A 17,548-nucleotide genomic window follows, 5' to 3' on the forward strand; every position below is an offset into this window, starting at 1 on the left:
GAACTGTCCCAGCAGAAGATAACCATCAATGTCTTCCCCTTGGAGGCAGAGGTATATTTCTTATTTGAGCATGATGGCAAAGCAGAAATGTTCCTTTTAGACCCCTCCAGCATGAGGCTGAAATCAAGTGAGAAGCAGGCAGGGGAAGTAAAAGTGCCCAGGCACTGCTTCTGCTCACTGAATGCTCTTTGCAATTTTTTTTTAGTGGAGACCTTTTGGGCAAGTGCAGGAGCTGAACATTTGGACAGACCCCACCTCCATTGGCCTCTTGGAATGCAAACTCATCTGGAGCATAAAGGAGAACCACAAGCTGGTGGTCTCCTGCCTGTGCTGCACATAGAACTGGGGATCAGCCCCCAGGAGCTGTGTTTTGGCAGCTGCTTCTGACAGGTCACTCATCCCACAGGCACTCTGAGACTTGTGACAAAGAGAAAATGTTTGACTCTGGTTTCAGAGGCACAGATGGAGCTGTTCCAGGGTGCATTCAGTGGTGAGGCTGGTGTGACCATCCTCCTGTCCCTGCAGGACAGACAGCAAGACCCTGGTCCTAAGAAAACACACCCCACTGTGAGAATTAAAAGGCACAACTACATCTGCAAAATGTTAACAAATGAAGCTAAAAAGAAAGCCTGGATTGTGTTCCAGGAACCACATATAAGAGATAGGCACAATTAGTTACATGAGCAGGACCTAATATTTGTGAAAGGAAACCAGGCATATGTGGTGGATGCCACTGTGAGATACAAATATACTGAAGCATCTTTAGAAGAGGCTGCGATGGAACAGGTGAGGAAATACCAACACCTTTAAAAACAAATCCATGAACTAACAAATGCAGCAGACATTGTGCTTTCAGATTAAATAAAAACACCCTCACCTACTTTGCAAAGTGGCTCAGGAAGGGCAGGGAGGGAGTTTAGAATGGCTCAGCCGCAGCCCCAGCACAGGAGTGGGCTGTGCAAAGCCCGGGCTGCACTCGGGGGGTCCCACACCGTGCTGGGCCACACGCCGTGCCCCGGGCCCGGCAGCAGAACTCTGCCCCCACAGCGGGGAGGGGAGGGGAGGGGAGGGGAGGGGGGGAGGGGAGGGGAGGGGAGGGAAGGGAAGGGAAGGGAAGGGAAGGGAAGGGAAGGGAAGGGAAGGGAAGGGAAGGGAAGGGAAGGGAAGGGAAGGGAAGGGAAGGGAAGGGAAGGGAAGGGAAGGGAAGGGAAGGGAAGGGAAGGGAAGGGAAGGGAAGGGAAGGGCAGAGCAGGGAAGGGAAGGGCAGAGCAGGGAAGGGAAGGGAAGGGAAGGACTGGACAGGGCAGGGAAGGGAAGGACTGGACTGGACAGGGCAGGGCAGGGCAGGGCAGGGTAGGGCAGGGCAGGGCAGGGAAGGGCTGGGCAGGGCAGGGAAGGGCAGGGAAGGGAAGGACTGGGCTGGACAGGGCAGGGCGGGCGAAGCTGCGCCGGGCCCTGAGGGCGGCGGGTTAGACGCCCGCCGGGCTGCAGTGGCGGCGCTCGGCCACCCGGGCGCGCCCTCAGCCCGGCCCGGGCCGCGAGCGCTCCGGCTCTGAGGGCAGCGGCCGGGCCGGGCCGGGCCGGGCCGGGCACCGCGGGCGGGACGCCGGGCACAGCCTCCGGCCGCCCTGCCCTGCCCTGGGGGGCACATGGGCTCTCGCCGGCAGCCACGCTGTGAAATGCCAGGATGCAAGCGAGAGGCTTACCTTCGCCCCGGGGAAGGGATTTCCGCGGAAGTGGGCGAAATGAACACGGGGGTGAGCAGCACTTGCGATATCTGTGTATTTATTGTCTCTCTCCCCAGGACGCTGAGACACAGCAGGTGTTTCTTCACCTCTGGAGCGAGTCCGGAGGAGGCCACCAAGGTGATCAGAAGGATGGAGCAACTCTTCCATGAGGAAAGGCTGAGAGAATTGGGATTGTTGAGCCTGGGAAAAAAAAAGGCTTTGGGATGACCTAATTGCAGCCTTCCAGTACCTGAAGGGAATTAACAGAAAAGATGGGACAAGACTATTTAAAAGAGCATGTAGTGACAGGGTAAGGGGGAAGGCTTCAAACTGAAAGGGAGTAGATTTAGATATTAGGAAAAAAATTCTTCCCTGTCAGGGTGGTAAAGCACTGTCACAGGCTTGCCCAGGGAAGTTGTGGATGTCCCAGTTGTTTCTAGGATATCCTGGGACCTCCTAGGGCTGGTTTTAAAAGAAACAGAGATGTCTTGCACTTCCCAGGAAAACACTCCAGGCCAAGGCTGGGAATGCAGGGAGGAAGGCAAGGAACAGAGAGCATCTCCTCTGCCTGCAGTGAGGACCCATCCCAAAAGAGGGGCCAAAGGGCTGTGGAAATGCCTCTGTGCATGGTCAGCCTGGAGCTGAGGGACTGACAACAAACTGTCAACCCCTCTGTGATGCTCTCATCCAACCCAGCCACACAAGACAAGATGCATCCAGGAATTAATGTGGGAATTTAATGGGAGCACAGGTGGATTGACACCAGGGAGAAAGGAATCTATCCTACAAGGGCCAGGACAACCCTATGACACGTACTGGTTCCAGCCTCTGAGATGTTACCCCCCCCAAAAAATGTCTCAGCCTATGTGGTGGTTTCTGAGCCTGCTCGGGACACAGCTTTACACCACTTCCCACACCCATTTCCCAAAATAGAGCAGATAGAAATCACACTGCTTCTGCAAACCTCATGTGAAGAGTCACATGGGATGACACGACCCTGCTAGCTTAGGCTGTGTAAGAGCCACCAACATTAGGACAGAGAGGTAATGATAGTGCCTGAGGTCCCTGCCAGCACTGAGGACATGCACCAGAAGCCGCCAACCCCCTTCCACATTAAATGCAAGAGTTTGATGGAACATCCTGAGTTGGGAAGGACCCACAAGGATCATCAAGGCCAACTCCTGGACACTCAGTGCTGATACTGCTTCCCTAGAGCATGGCAACACAGGCCAGGTCCCCAGGGACCACCCATTAGGCACAGCCAGGGCACTTGTATGAAAATCAACCTCCCAAGAAAGCACCAACTCTTTTCAGGTGATCCCAGGACAAAGCATCAGAGACCACACACCCAGGAGATATTTAAATGGCCTTACATGATGCACTTTTTCTCCTCCAGGCAATCAGATGCAGATTAAAAGGGCACTTTGGAGCAAGCCATGTACAGCTCAGGGATGTTTGCAAGATTTGATTTTTGAGTTCACTGAGAGTCCTCAGCTCCTGCTGAAACCCACAGACCACAACTGTACCATTACTCTCAAGAAGAAAATTCAGAGAAGGGTCTGAGGCCCCTCAGGCTTCATCCAACATAGCTCATGCCTCTCCCACAGTATTCCTATGGGATGTAGCTCATCAATTTTTTCAGGGTGTAGGTGCTAAAGCTCCTCAGCCACTTGCTCCAAGGTGAGCTGGACTAGGGCCAGCCACAATCAGCACTGCAGGCTGGCACAGCAGGTCCTTGTACAGATCATCCTTAGGCAGCCAAACTTCCCTCTCTTGACAAGTTATGACCCTGGAAGTAGTCTCCACTGACTTTACTGTGGTTATTCTGACTTGCACTGATTGTACAGATGACAGAAGCCATTAAATCTTCTCTTTCTTCATGCTTTGCACAGCAGCCAGGGGATTTATAAGCATCAGGTGAGCTCCTGATTCTCTATGAGACAGAAAAATGCTTCTCAATCAGACTCAAGCCAAAGGTCGTTCTGAAGAAATCAGCAGCTCTAACAAATACAATTTGTAGTCTTTGTTCAAAATTAAACAAACCTTGACAGCTGTAATTTGGAGGTGCTATTTAAAGAAATCTGCACCAACTAAAATCTTAGCAGCTACTTCAAAAATCAGCTCTACAAACAGATGACTATTGACTCCTGTAATGGAGAGCAAAGGAGTAGAGATGTGTTCCAGCTGTCTTTGTGGCCAGGATCTGGATACTTGCCATTTTAAGATGTCCTCACGGGGGCAAGTGCTGAGAGCTTGAAAACACAAAGAGTCTGGCTGCAAGGGTTAACAATATTAGGAAGCGGTGGGAAGCCAAAGAACTGGTTGAGCATAACCACCTGAGAGCAGCAGGCTGCTCTGACAGGGAAGCAGAAGGCTTCCAGCCATGGAAAGAGAGAGATTCTCAGTCTGTCCTCTTCTTAGGGCAAAGGCTGCAGGAGAGGGAAACTGGATCTCAAAAGCTGAACCCTGAGGACAAGCTCACTGCATGGCTGGCGGGTTCCCTGCCTGCCAGCACTGTTATGCTTCCATGGGGCCAAGAGCTGCGTGAGAAAAGGAGGGAGGTGAAATGACAGAGCACGTCCTGAAGTCCTCACCTAAGAGGAAACGTTCCGGCCGATCTGAACCGCTTCTGCTGCCCCCCAGAAGGTGTCTCCACCGGCCCGCGCTGATGCAGCACATCCCGGGCAGGCAGCGAAGCCCCAGCCCAGCGCGCCCTCCAAATGGGATTCTGCAGCAGGTCACCATGGGCCACGGAAGGAGAAGGTAAAGCTGCAACGATAATGAGCAAAAAATGAAAAGCTAACAAAAAAAAAGCTCCAGTTTAATATACTTCCTAGGGTCGAATCCCAAAATAAATCAGACACTGAAGCTCCACCCTGCTGAGTATGCCAGCATTGCTATCCATATCCTGCCCAGAAGGTGCAGGCATCCTCACCCCGGCAGAAATCAGATTAAGGGTGTGGGGGGCTTTTACCCCATGTAAAAGCCGACTTAACATTGCTCCTGAGTTACTGTTAAAGGTCACTCACATGGTACATCAGAATTCCTCTCTGCTCTACCTAAAGTGAGGCAGGCATGCTCCCAGGATGTGCTCACAGTCTAATGGTCCAGCTGAGCTCCTGGAGATGGGAAAAGAGATGACCAGACAGGATTGACATGGTCCAAGTCACACTGGGGACAGCTGGGGGCAAGTGGGTGGTGATGGAGGTCAGCAAGGCAGGAAAGAGGTGACAGTTACCAGTGAGGGGGAACATGCAAAGCAAGCTCCCAGCTGGGAAGATTTCCTGTGGAGGAGAAGGATGATTCTCCTGAGGGCAGAGCCACTGAAAAGGCAGCTTTGAGTCAGGCACTGTTGAAAATGCATGGCATGGCAGCTGGGCCCAGAGGACCCCTGGGGTGCCCAACCCCTTGGAACTCCTACCTCCCTCTGCTACATGAAGTACAGAGTGGAGAGTAAATCAATCCTTGCTCTATCTCACACCACTGATTGTGGGATGGGCATTTCTATGGCTGCTCTACTCTTTGCTGAACCCCATTCAATCTCCCTGGACGCTGAAGCCCTCTTTGCTCTGCTCCTGGCTGCCTCCCTATCAGGGCATACAGATGAATGGTGACACATGTCTAACATCCCAAAGTCCTCACACCTTAACCCAGCTGCTACTGGTTCTCTGAGTTGCCAAAGACAGTACACAGTAATCTGTCAGCATTCAAGGAGCTGATGCTCCTCATCATAAGATTTAGTTTTAGGTTGTGCTCCCTGTCCAGGAACCACCTTGGGCTAGAAGGAATCAGCACAAAAATCCCCAGTGCAGACTTACACTAGAAAACACGTAAAGATTTGGCACCTGGATTCAAATTTACCACAAGGGGCTTGAGCTTCTTCTTCTAAGAGTTTAAAGATTTCTCAGCTACTCTCTGAAGACAGGGAGGCCCCAGAAAAGAACACACCCATACTAGAAATGGCAGTTTTTGGCAGAGCTGTGTCAGGGGTTCAGAGGGATTTTATCTTGGGAAAGTTGTTTAAAGCACAGCTTGCTGGAAGTAGGAAAAGAATGAAAGGTGAGAAAAGATGGAAAAATGAAGAGAAATGAGGTCTTGGAGATTATGTCACCTTACCCGTTACTGACACATGCAGTGAGGGTTGTTCCTACCAACAAACCAAAAAAAAACATCAATGTTTTGTTTCATAAACAATAAAGCACTGTAGAAACAGGCCTTGAGCCTCCTGCACCTCCTGCCTAGAGGGAATACATGCAGGAGCCATCCAAGCAGCACTGGCAGAATGGCTTGGATAGGGAGAGGGATGCCCTTTGCAGAGCCCTTGTGTCTTGGGCTCCCTTTTGAGCCTTGGCTAATGAAGATGTGCAGAAAGCAAGGGCAGAAGTCAGCGGGGTTGGCCGAGCAGTTCGTGTGAGGAATGGTCCTCAGTGGGGGTCCTGGGCCAGCGTCCCACCTCAGCCAGTGCCTAGCACCAAGCAGCCAGCTCAGCACTGGTGAGAACCAGGGGAATCCGACTGAAAAAGCATCGCAAAGGCCCGAGGCTGGTGCTGACACTATGGGATTTCTGCCTAGTGCTCTCTTGAAAGCCCACACCCACAATGAAGGTGAAGGCTGGAGCGCGCTGGCTGAGGTGGGATCCCGGGGATCAGCTCCCCAGTGCCTCTGCCTATGAGTAGAGACTCTCTGCAAGCTGTTCATGTGGCCACCCCAGAGGTGATCCCTGCCTAGCACCCAGCACTTGCTCCAAGAGCCTCCAACTCTGAGAAATAGGAACCAACTTCTCTGTTACACTGAGCAAACCAGTGCTCTGCTGCTGCAGAACCTCCTGCAGCTGAGGGACACATCAGGAGTGTCTTTCCCTCACAACTCAGTCCTCCTTCTAAGTTACTCAGGGTATTTAAGCAGGGAAATAGCACCTGTGAGGCTACCAAAGCCCAAAAAGGGCTCTAAGGAGCTGAGAACATCAGGGGCAAGAAGGGGGTGGCCACTACTGTCACTCATCAGAGACTCCCCAGCACCAGGGGCATGGGGGATAAATGCATTGCTGATGGATATTCCCAGTATTCCTGCCTCTCCCTGCCAGTGGCTGACAGAGCACTGCTGTCAGATTTCTGCCTTGCACTCTTTTTCACTGTCTGCATTTTCCATTTCTTCCTGGTTATAAAAACAACAAAGCAAAATCCCATCAAATATAACACAGAATTGGTTTTTCTGTTCAGCACCAAGGCTGGGATCTGGCTCAAGGGTCCCTGCAGTGACACCTGCCTGGGGACATGCAATGAGAGATGACAGAGACAGGAGAAATCACTAATGCTATAGGAAGAACCATTTCGGAGGAAAAAGGCTCCTGTTCAAAACAAATTTTGGCCAAGAAAATCCTGAATAGAAAGAATACTTTTCTACATGTTTAGCTCAAGAAATCCTTTCCACAAAGAATCTACTGGCAATTCATTACCCTGGATGTGTAGCCAAGATGTTCCCACTGACCAGAGATGTCAGATCAACACATGAAGGTGGTTTGATATGTGCCATGGAACGTCCAGAGCTCCCTGCTGATCCATCCTGGCACATGGACTGCTCAGTGCCTCTTAGCTCTGTCCCAGAGAGGGAACATATCTTGCATGGAAGGGACAAAGAGGTGATGCAGGAACAGCAATGATCAATGCAGATGACAAGGCATGGGTCCTGAACAAAGGATGAAAGCTCTAGAGAAAAGCTACATTTGGGAATGAGCCTTTTGCAGCCTCTGTCACAGGTCTCTAAGAATATCCTTGTATATTCTTTGTATTGAATGTCTTTCTTTTGAGAGGAAACCCAAAGGAGGCTGAGGAGCTGGTTACTGCCCTTAGAAAGGGGACAAATTAGTCTTTCAAGAAGAAACCTTGAAGGTAAAAAATAGGGCAAAATGTTTGAATTGGACTCCAGATTTAGTATCTCCTGTGGGGAGACTCTGAAGATCCATTCCAATGCTACAGAAAAGCTCTTGGTGCAAAGGCTTAACACAGCTTTGAGCTATCAAAGATCCAAGGGGCAAAGAGAGCCTGTTCTCAGTCTTTCTCTAACCCTGTAGGTGTAGACAAAGAGTAACCACAGGAAATTCATGGCTCTACAGTGTCAGAGAACGGGCATGGATTGGCATGGATTGGGCACGTCCAACCCCACAGCAAGAGCTGGACTCTGCTGTTTCTACTACTGCTCTCCTCTAAGCAGCAGCAGGCACTAGAGAGTGAAGAAAAACTGGCTTGAACTGCTGGAAGAAAAAAAAAAATATCTAAGCACACAAGGTGAGCTTCCTAGTCTAGGCAGAAAAAAAACATTTTTCTCCCCTGGCCAAAATTAATGTGTGTGTCTGATGAATGCTGGGAGGCTCTGCTGATGGGCTCCAGCAAGCTTAGATGTATGGATGCTTCAGTTCTACTGATCTCACCTTCCTCAGTCTTGATACCTGATTCCCTTGGTGTCAGACTGAATTAGTTTATTCTGATCACTTAGAATACCAACAGTGCTTAATGTGGACCAGAAATAATATCTGACATGCTGCCCTTCTGCCAGGCTCTTGATGAGCAATTTGAGGTGTTAATAGCTTGGAGACCATCTTCATTTGCAGCTCTGCCATGCACAATGACATGGTGGCTGCTGAGGGACCCAGAGAAAATACATTCCTGCTTAATTAACATGCAGAGCAGAACAGGGAGCTGTCATAGCATCCTCAGCAGGAAAGAGGCAGCAACAGGGCCATGCCAAGCCCTTTGGAGCAGAGGCTGCTCTCATGCCAGATGCTTGAGACCCTCAGCTGCCACCAACTCTGCAGGCTCAGGTGACTCAGCATGAGGAGCAGCAAGTGCCTGCAGGCTCAGGTCCAGCAAAGCCAATTGAGGGGTGATTAGAAGCTGAACACTGATTCAGCATTCCCAAAAGCCTGAATTGGTTCTAAAAAAATGGGAGTAAAGAGAAACAGGCAAGTGGCCAACAAGTGGCCCCAGAGGAAATTAATTCCTCACAGACTTCACTGGAATGTGCTTATTTCTCTGTTATTGAAAAATAACGTGCATTGTTCTAGCATCAACATGAGATTTCCTCTTTAGGTTGTAATTAAACCCTAATCTAATTTGGCAGAAGATAACAGGGACCTCCAAGAAGAGCTAACAACCCTGCTGTTCTTCTCCACCTCCCTCCACCTGCTTTTGGCAACTTTTCTCTGCATTCCAGGGTCTGCTCATGAAGGTGCTGTGCATCAAGAAGGGGCACACAAAAAACTTGCTGGGATTTCATAAGACCCATCTGGAAATGGGCTGCCCCAGTACCCAGGGCTTCTCTCCTAAACCCTCCTCAGAGCCATAGTTGATTTACAGCTCCCAAGAGGGTTTGTCCTCTGAACAAAACTGTTTTTGGATGAGCTCAGTTCCTTGTAACAGCAGCACTTTTATTCTCAATGGTTAACTGGGCTTGGTTTCCTGGGGCATTATGGAAAAACTGTATGCTTCTGTCATAAAAACTGCCCAGCTCAGACTTCTGCATACTGCAGCTAGGTCACACCAGATGGAACTGCTAGAAATGTGTTTATACATGTGCCCCAGTATGAGTGCAGGATTGCTCCTGGGTTTTGGAAGCACAGCCCAGCCCTGGATGACCCTGCTTCCAGGGCTTTTCAGATGGATGCTCCCCCCAACAGTTGCAGCCATCCCTAAAGCTGTAGAACCTGCTGGTCTCTGTCAAACACCAAAGATGCTGCTCTGTGAAGGTGAGTGTGGTTGAACAGGCCAAAATTCCTTTCACCAAAATTGCTTTGCCTCAGGCCACAGATGTCTAGAAAAGCAGCTTTCCTTCCTAAGGGAATCAGTATGGCAGCTACATCAGCATCAAACTGGTAGAGATTCCCTGAGCTTCCAGCCTGATCACAGCTGGTCAGTATTATTTCCACAAGGATAACTCAAAACACTTTCAAATCCCAGGCAAACAGCCTTGGTCTTTGTTAAGTATAGGAAGTACAGGACACCAGGAAGAAGAGCTTTAAGCAGAGCACAAAGGTGCACATACCTTATGGTGTTCACCTGGCTGTCTGCCTGGAATGACCAGTGGTACTGGGCAGGAACTGGGCTGCAGTTGGTCATCTCCACATACAGCACTTGTTCAGTGTCATTCATGTTGCAGGCAAAGTCCATGGCCTAGGTCTGGAAATGGAGCTTTGGGAAGTAGACTTCTCCCCAAACAGTGATTTGCTCCTCATGAGGATGCTCCATGAAGCACATCCTGAGAGCCCTCTCTGCCATCCAGCTGTTCAGATTGTTCTTATAAACTGGGTTAAACTGGATTAAGAGACGAAGTTCCTTCCCTACATTGAGTGTCATGACCTGCAAGGAGATGTAAAGCATTAATCACCTTTGTGATCAAGTCCCAAGGTCTCACAGCAGGAAACAGTAAACATCCCTAACCCTAAACCTAACCCTATCCCTAACCTTAACCCCTAACCCTAACCCTAACCTAGGGTTCAAAGTGTGACCCCAGCATGGGCTTCTCAGTTCACCCTCATTTCTTTACAGTGAGGATCTGTCTGCAGACACCATGCTCTGGTCTGAGATTCTCAGGCTCACGTTTCTGTGCTTGGCAGCAATACAAGGGGATGGCTGCTGGAGAGCTGGGATGCTTTCCAGGAGATATGTTACTGCATGGCTTGCCTCAATCTGCTTTCCTGCTCCCTTCTCTTCATGTCTTTGAGCCAGCATGGATGCTCCCAATTCAGATGAGATTTGGATTCCTTCAGCAGCTCTGCTGATTTGGTTCAGCCCAATCCACTGCTGACACTACAGAATAAACTTCTCAGCCTGAGAACCTCCCAACAGAAAAGCACCACCACATCCCTCTTCTTCAAACCCCACTGAGTGAGCCCACAGATGCTCACCTGGAATCTGTAACAAGGGGCTGCTGGTCCTCATTGCAGAGACTGAAGAGCCAGGACAGCTCTGGGTTGCTACAGAAACAGGAAACAAGGAAAAATAATCACAAGTAGCTATAGACCTCCTTCCCAAAGCACATACAAGTCTGACACACGCATCAGTAACATTTTCAATGTCAATCCTGCTTGGATTTGCATGCCTGGCTTCTCCCATACCTTTGTTACAGAGACTTTCACTCCACCAAAAGTGTAGAACCACCAGTGCACTTTCAAGGCTTTCCTCTCTTGATGCCCAGACAAGGTAATTTACCCTGTGAAACATTGGGGGGACCTTTCTGACAGTTACTTCTCCTCTGGGAAGAGACAGACTTCTTGTTCACTCTAATGCTTTCAATTCCCTTAGGCAGACTGCTTGGCATGAAATGATCTGGAGGGCAGTAGCTGTTAGATAGAGCAGAGCAGAAAAATGAGGATGATAGTTCGGCATGACTATGAAAACATTGAAGGGCAATATTAGATAGCCAACTGGAAATTATTGAGATGTGCAACAGCTGAGCTGGGGCTTTCCAAGGACAAGGGCTTAGATGAAGCAGTTTCTGTGTCATCAAGTCAGAAGTCATGATTTCCTTGTTTCTGTAAAAGGAGGTGATCTTGTAAGCATAATGCTTACAAGAAATTTGTAGGAACCAATTAAAAAAAAAGCAGAAAAAAATCCATATATCAAGGGGAACAGGTGATAGAAGGCTCAATGCTAGCAAAACCTCTCTTGGAAGTGGAGGGGAGAGAATCCATGCTAAAACCCAAACAATCCAAATAGTCAGCCTGTCTTTGGGTAAGGAAGGGATCAAGTGTTCCTAGGATGCCCTGTGGCCTTCTAGAGTTTAAAATAAACCTCCTCAGGAACAGAGATGTCTTGCATTTCACAGGAAAACACCATGCTGAAGTTGGATACTCAAGACCGTTTCTTCATTTCTCATGGTTTTGTGTTTCCAAATGCATCCCTTTCTTTCTCATTCCTCTCACTGATACAACACCACAACCCAGCTCCTCAACAGAGCCCACAGACTGACAGTCATCTGTGCTGCATGTGCAATGCAGGGAGCTGGGCTGCTGACCAGCCTGATGACTATTAATCTCTCTGGACCCAAGGAGGATGACAAACTCACACCCAGGGGTGTCAGGCTCTGACTGAAGGAGCCAGGTAGCCACAGATGACATGGATGTCAGATGCCATTTAGGCTTTCCAGGCAAGACATACTCACCAGTGCCCTGATAATTCTATTTCCCTCTCCAGCAAAACCTTTGGGCTCAGAACTGCACAGGGACAGTCCCACTGCAGGTGATTGAGCAAATCTTCCTCAAGTTACCACTGAAGCAGCCCTTTCTCAGAATACCAGTACAAGCAGGAGCTTCATGCATACACATTTCACATTCACGTCCACGTGTATGCCCAGTGGTCCTGGAGCTAGGGAAAGCACACCAAGGTTGTTTTCTCTGGCATTTTCTCTGTAGAGCTGCATTCCCCTGGGAAGAAAGGCACAGAGAGGAGAACATCCATGACCCTGCTATTATCTCCTCTGAGCTGCTCTGTAAGGATGCTGCAGAACCTGGCTGCCCTTGGGACACCAAGGCTGGCTGAGAGACTGGGGTGAGTGGTTATGGAAATATTGGCAAGTGTCAAGTTGTCAATTATAATGATCCCTGGGAACAGCTTCCCACATGGATGGACACCACACTGATCATTAGAGCTGGCACACAGTGTTTTCCTCCTCTAGGACTCAGGACTAGACCAGCCCTCTGCTCATTTTGTTTGTAGAGGAAAAGCAATGCTGCTCCCAGACACTCACACCCTTCACAGGGCTTTTGTTTTACTCCTTGCTTCCCCTGAATAAAGCACTTGGAATTTGCTTAATTGACTTCCTGCCTGGCTTCTAGTCTTAAGTGTAACTTACTTTCCCTGTCCTTCCTTTCTGCCTTAGCACACAACACTGGTAACCCCATTTGTTCCAAAGGAGCAATATTTCCGTCAGCCTGTATTTTGGGATCAGCACTGGGTTTTGGTAGCTATGGAAACACAAAAAAGCCTTAGCAACCAATGGTGACCAGCAAGGAAAGCAACTGGTGCTGCCATGGAAACCTGTGGCCTTAAAACAGTTTCTTGAAGTCACTTGCTCTTTCTCCCAGGCAAATGTCAACGGGCTGTGAAAGAAGCCCCAGTGGAGGGGATCTGATAGGGGATCTGCTCTGCCCTTGGCAGGGGCCTCACCTGGGCAGTGCTGGAGCAGCCTTCCAGCACCATCTCCACAATCTGGCCTGGCCTCAGGTCCATCTGCAGTGACCACAGCTTAAACACGGGGCTGCCAGGTCTGGGGCTCTGGGAATTATCTACTCTTGGTGCCACTGAGGGCAGGGGGACAATGGTGCTGCTGAAATATGCTGTAACTTTCAGTGGTCCAGTACAGCTGATGGATGTGTTGTCCTTTGTTTGTCACTTGGAACTAGTAACAGAAGGGAATGAAGCTAGAAGAAAAGCAGAGATGGAAAATGTCATGGAAGCTGCTATTTCTGTGTGGTCACTCAGATTCAGCACTCTGGTGAGGTTCTCTGACTGCACAGTCTGCAATAAAACTTCTACCCAAAAGCTGTCCAATTAAGCCACAGCCAGGTCTTGGCTACCCTGGAGTTTATCAGTATCCAGCAGCTGCTCTGTTGGCCAGGGAAAGTCTTCCTGAAAAGCATCTTCTCAGTTGCTGCCTCATCTCAGAGCATCACCAGCTGCTTAAACTCTGAGGGTTTTCCAAGGTGCTTCCTGCAGGTCTCACTGTATCAGACACTGACCTGGCTGCAGGCAGAGGGAAGAACAGCTTCCCTGCCATTTCACCTTTCCCTTGGGAGCTGCTGCCTCATGTGGCTTCCTCTGAAGATGCTACTGAGGAGCTGCAGGGTATAGAGACTCATCTGGTGATCTGAGCACCACCTGCCTCACTAGTGGTGCCATGGCATCCCCTCATCCCCTCAGCTCTTAAAGAGCATCCAACCCATCTCACCCTTTGCCAGAACAGTGCAACTGGGTTTGTGTTTTACAAAGAGAAATGAACTGGGGGAACACAGGGTCAACAGAAGTTTCCCCCTTATGAAGACAGCAGCAAGACCAGTCTGGCTACTGAGGGAATGGAGTGACAGCAAGAGATTAATAACTCCAGCTAGACAGAAAACAAAATGAATGTTCAATGGAAATTGAGTCCTTCATGTAAAGAAACCCTAACTGCAGGCTAGACTGGAGCTGTTATTTGACTTTCAATAAATCTGAGCATGACCAGGAAACAAATTGTTCCTGGAGCAGTTACTGTTTTATTGAAAGGCACAGAAAATGTGGCAGCAGAAGTGATGGTATAGAAGAAAGTTGCTCTGGAAAACTGTTAAGAACTGATGTGTACCAGCTAAGTATAAAATGGTTTGTGCTGGAGACAGCAATGGATGAAGGCTTGAAGAAGCTCTGGGTAGTTGCAGAATTTGTGGCTCTGGGAACACCCAGTGTTTCCTGGGTCCCATTTCAGCTCACCCAGTGAGCTGCCAGGGCAGCTGACAGCCCCGACAACAGCCCTAAACCAAGCAGGTGGGCACAGATGGGAAGAGGCAGAGCACAATGACACCATGCAGCCTGACATTGCCCACTCTCTTGTGTAGCCAGCTTGTAGCTGCACAGAGCACAGGACATGCTGGACTAGGGTCCACCTCTCTGCAATACCCCCATGTATGTGGATGGCTGGTTGGTATATATTTAACCCCCCAAAATCTATCCTAAACACCTAAAGTAGGATTAAACTACTCTTTCTACTCAAAAAATTAGATATTGGAGAACTGTGGACCCTGTTTGCAGTCAGGGAAAAGAACAGGCACCTCGAGAAGACAATTCTCATCCCAAAAACTCTCCAGCACAAAGCACAGAGCACTTGGAAAAGGTTCCACTTTCTCCTGGTTACAAGACTGTGTCTGATTTCAGACACAGGCAGTAGGATCAGTGAGACCCCTCCTTTGAGCTCACCTCAGCTACCAGTGTCAGTGTATCCTGCCCAGCCTCAGAGAGCGTTTCCTCTCTCTTTTGGAGCTGGTCCTGCAGTCATCCTGGCTTGTCTTTTCTTTGTGCTTCTGCTGTGGAAGAGATGGTGAGGCAGCAGGCAGAAGCAAATAGGAAAGAGACACTAGGTCTGATCTGATAGAGCACAGCCTGGCCAGGCAGCTGGGGACGAGCAAACCAAGGAGGATACAGGGCAAAGACAAATTCTGCTGCTCCTCCCAGACTCCCAGGCAGAGGGGAAATAAAACAGCACCATTCATTTAGTCAAGGAGCTGCCAAGAAACTACCGCTACTGTTGTGAGATGATGCTCCACGGGGAACAGAAAAGCAAGCAATGTTATTGCAAAAGAAATATGGTTATACTGGTAATGTAACATTTTCCAGCCAGACACTGCTGGGACATGCTGTTTTTCTCCAATTGTTACTTGATAAAGTGAGGAAATAAATGTATTAGAACTAAAGACAATTTAGTAACAATTGAGCAACTAGTTTCTATTTCAGTGGCTTTCGAGGGTATCTAACAACTTTCAAATGGCCATCACACATTTCTGAGGGAATCTCTGGCTTCAGCCAAACAGAGCCAGGTCCCTGTGCACTGAAGAAGATCTAGTCTGAAGGACTAAAGCTGCTCTTTGCTGAGCCCACAGGAGAAGCGGGAGCTATTCCTATCTGAAGCAGGATCCCAACTTGAGCTCTGGAGTAAACAGTTTGTCTCAGTGGCAATTGTGGTGCCAGTGCCCACACCCCAGATGGGTATGAAGTTCATATGGCTGTTCTCAAGGAACAGTTTCACTTTGTCCTGGAACTTCTTTGTGTCATCCACATTTGCTGTGACAGTCACAGACACTCCAGACTTATTGGAGACCACTCCTTTACTGGGTTCAATCCTCCAGCATGAGCATTTCCCAGCCTGTAAGACAAGCCAAACATGAAGTAAGGATGAAAACCATGGACTTTGCTCTGTTGAGAGGTGCAAGGGAACAGGAGGACTAAAGAGAGGATAAAAATCATAAAGCCTTTATTACTCTAAATCTACTCTAAATCTACATAGTCTGGCAACAGCAACTCTCCAAGAGTTTATACAACCTATATTTTACCCTCCTTTAACAGACTCACATCATTAGCCCAGTTTTGCTCAATGCAAGGGATGCTCCTCCTCAGGAGAAGGTTATTCCCTCTCCAGTCTCTCTCTGGACTACTTGCCAAGGGAAGCTATTTACTCTCTGCTGGCTCCCTGAGAGTGGAGCTCAGTCTGCACAAATGTGCAAGGCCCACAGGAAGCCAGGACTGCTCAAACACCATCCCAGCAGCCACACAGCTGGAGAACACTGCTGAGAGCATGAAGAAAAACTCTGGAAAGCCAGCTGAGCAAAACCTCAACACCAAAGTTTCCTTCTGCAAGGGGCCATCAGTGCTTCTCAACAGCCCCTGAAGGACTGTTTACATTTATTCCCCAAACAGCTGGAAAAACAGCAAGAGGAAAATACACCTCGGTCCTCCTCAGCCCAGGAAGCTGAGCCTGGACTCTCACACAACACCTGATGCTTTATCCACAAACACAAACAAGCCCACAGTGTCAGGGCCGGCTTTAACCAGCTCCAAAAGTTCAACCCACCCAACATGGAGAAGAAAAAACTCCTCCCAAGCCTATTTGCAAGCCTCTCACAGACACCCCCTCCAGTACTATTAGATTAATGCTCCACTCACTACTGTATTCAAATTAAGGGACCAATTTTTCATCTATGTACAATGATATAAATGCAGATGAAATCTGTTGCCTTGAACAGAATGAGTTCAGCTTTACAGCAGGAAGGTGAGGGCAAAGTGCAGCCCAGCAGATGCTAGGCACTTTGTGGCTGCAGAGTATTTTCTGTACCCACTGAAGATCCCTGCAGTGAATACAACTCATCTGTGCCCCAGGAGAGGAGAAATGAGACCAGGAAGAAAAAAAACCAAACTGCTCTATAAAGTGATCTTTCCCTTTAATAGCCGCCTTCTGTTTTCATCCTTCCTCTGCCCACTTTCAAAGAAATCGTTCTCAAAAACACAAGAATGGCTTCTGCATTTGACCATCTGGTACATGATTTCAGCTTGTGATTTTGGAAACAAAACAGTGCTCCTTCAGGAATGTCCCAAGTAACCCAGCTAACAGAGGCCTCACACCACTACAGATCTCTCACTCACACAATGCTCAAAGCTGGCAGAGCCAAAGCCTTCCTACATACCTTCGAAGCTTCAGCCCCACCAACTGCACTCCTCCCATACCTCAATACCCTGGCATCCCAGGGAGTGAATGGTCCCTCTGCAGGGACTTACTTTAAATTCTCTTGGCTTCATAAAAACTCGAGCTCTCTTCCTCCAGAATGGATCAGCAATTAGGAACTACCTGACACAGCAAATGGGGACATCACACCCACACTGCTCACTGGTTGTGATTGCTGCCCACTAAGGTTTACAGCAGTCAGCTCCGAGGCTTGGTTTCTATAACGGAAAGCCAGGGATACAGCAACACCTCAGGGGGATGTCCTGCAGAGCCAGGACACCAGCCCACAATCTGCTCTGCAGGGAATACATGGCTTGGCTGGCCAGCGATGTGTGGAGGAGACATCTCCCACAGCCTGTCGCAATTTTGGAGACAAACACACAACTGAACACACTGAGTTCATTGATAACAGCCAATGTCTATGGATGGACGCCCCCTTTTACAGGGGGTTCCAAATTCCCCTGGTTGAACACCTGATTGGTCGAGGTCTTACCACCGCCCAGCCCACTGGCCAATACATCTGCATTCAGGTGTGAGTTTGAGTTTGAATCCAACCTACCCCTGTCTTACCTGGGGACTTGCTCACC

General features: G+C 49.1%; 1 protein-coding gene and 1 long non-coding RNA gene across 4 annotated transcripts in view; one reads left to right on the top strand and one right to left on the bottom strand.

The window, feature by feature from the left end:
* Positions 1-17,548, bottom strand: part of VAC14 (VAC14 component of PIKFYVE complex) — a 93,455-nt gene that overhangs the window by 62,658 nt on the left and 13,249 nt on the right. For 2 of the 3 annotated variants that reach the window (XM_072934485.1, XM_030282068.4), the window contains exons 2-3: positions 10,627-10,695; positions 9,765-10,078 (exon numbers count right to left, since the gene is read on the bottom strand). In XM_072934485.1, coding sequence (XP_072790586.1) covers positions 9,765-9,889 — 125 coding nt within the window. In that variant the 5' untranslated portion in view covers positions 9,890-10,078; positions 10,627-10,695. Of the gene's footprint in view, positions 1-9,764; positions 10,079-10,626; positions 10,696-15,491; positions 15,556-17,548 lie in introns of those variants that run through there. The other variant, XM_072934484.1, reaches the window with a different exon arrangement.
* LOC115496758 (uncharacterized) lies at positions 1,469-7,510 on the top strand. Its single transcript, XR_012057818.1, has 3 exons — positions 1,469-1,757; positions 4,149-4,490; positions 6,947-7,510. It is a non-coding gene; the product is annotated as an uncharacterized lncRNA (long non-coding RNA).

This window comes from Taeniopygia guttata, chromosome 11, assembly GCF_048771995.1.
Source record: "Taeniopygia guttata chromosome 11, bTaeGut7.mat, whole genome shotgun sequence".
In the NCBI taxonomy this organism is placed as follows: domain Eukaryota; kingdom Metazoa; phylum Chordata; class Aves; order Passeriformes; family Estrildidae; genus Taeniopygia; species Taeniopygia guttata.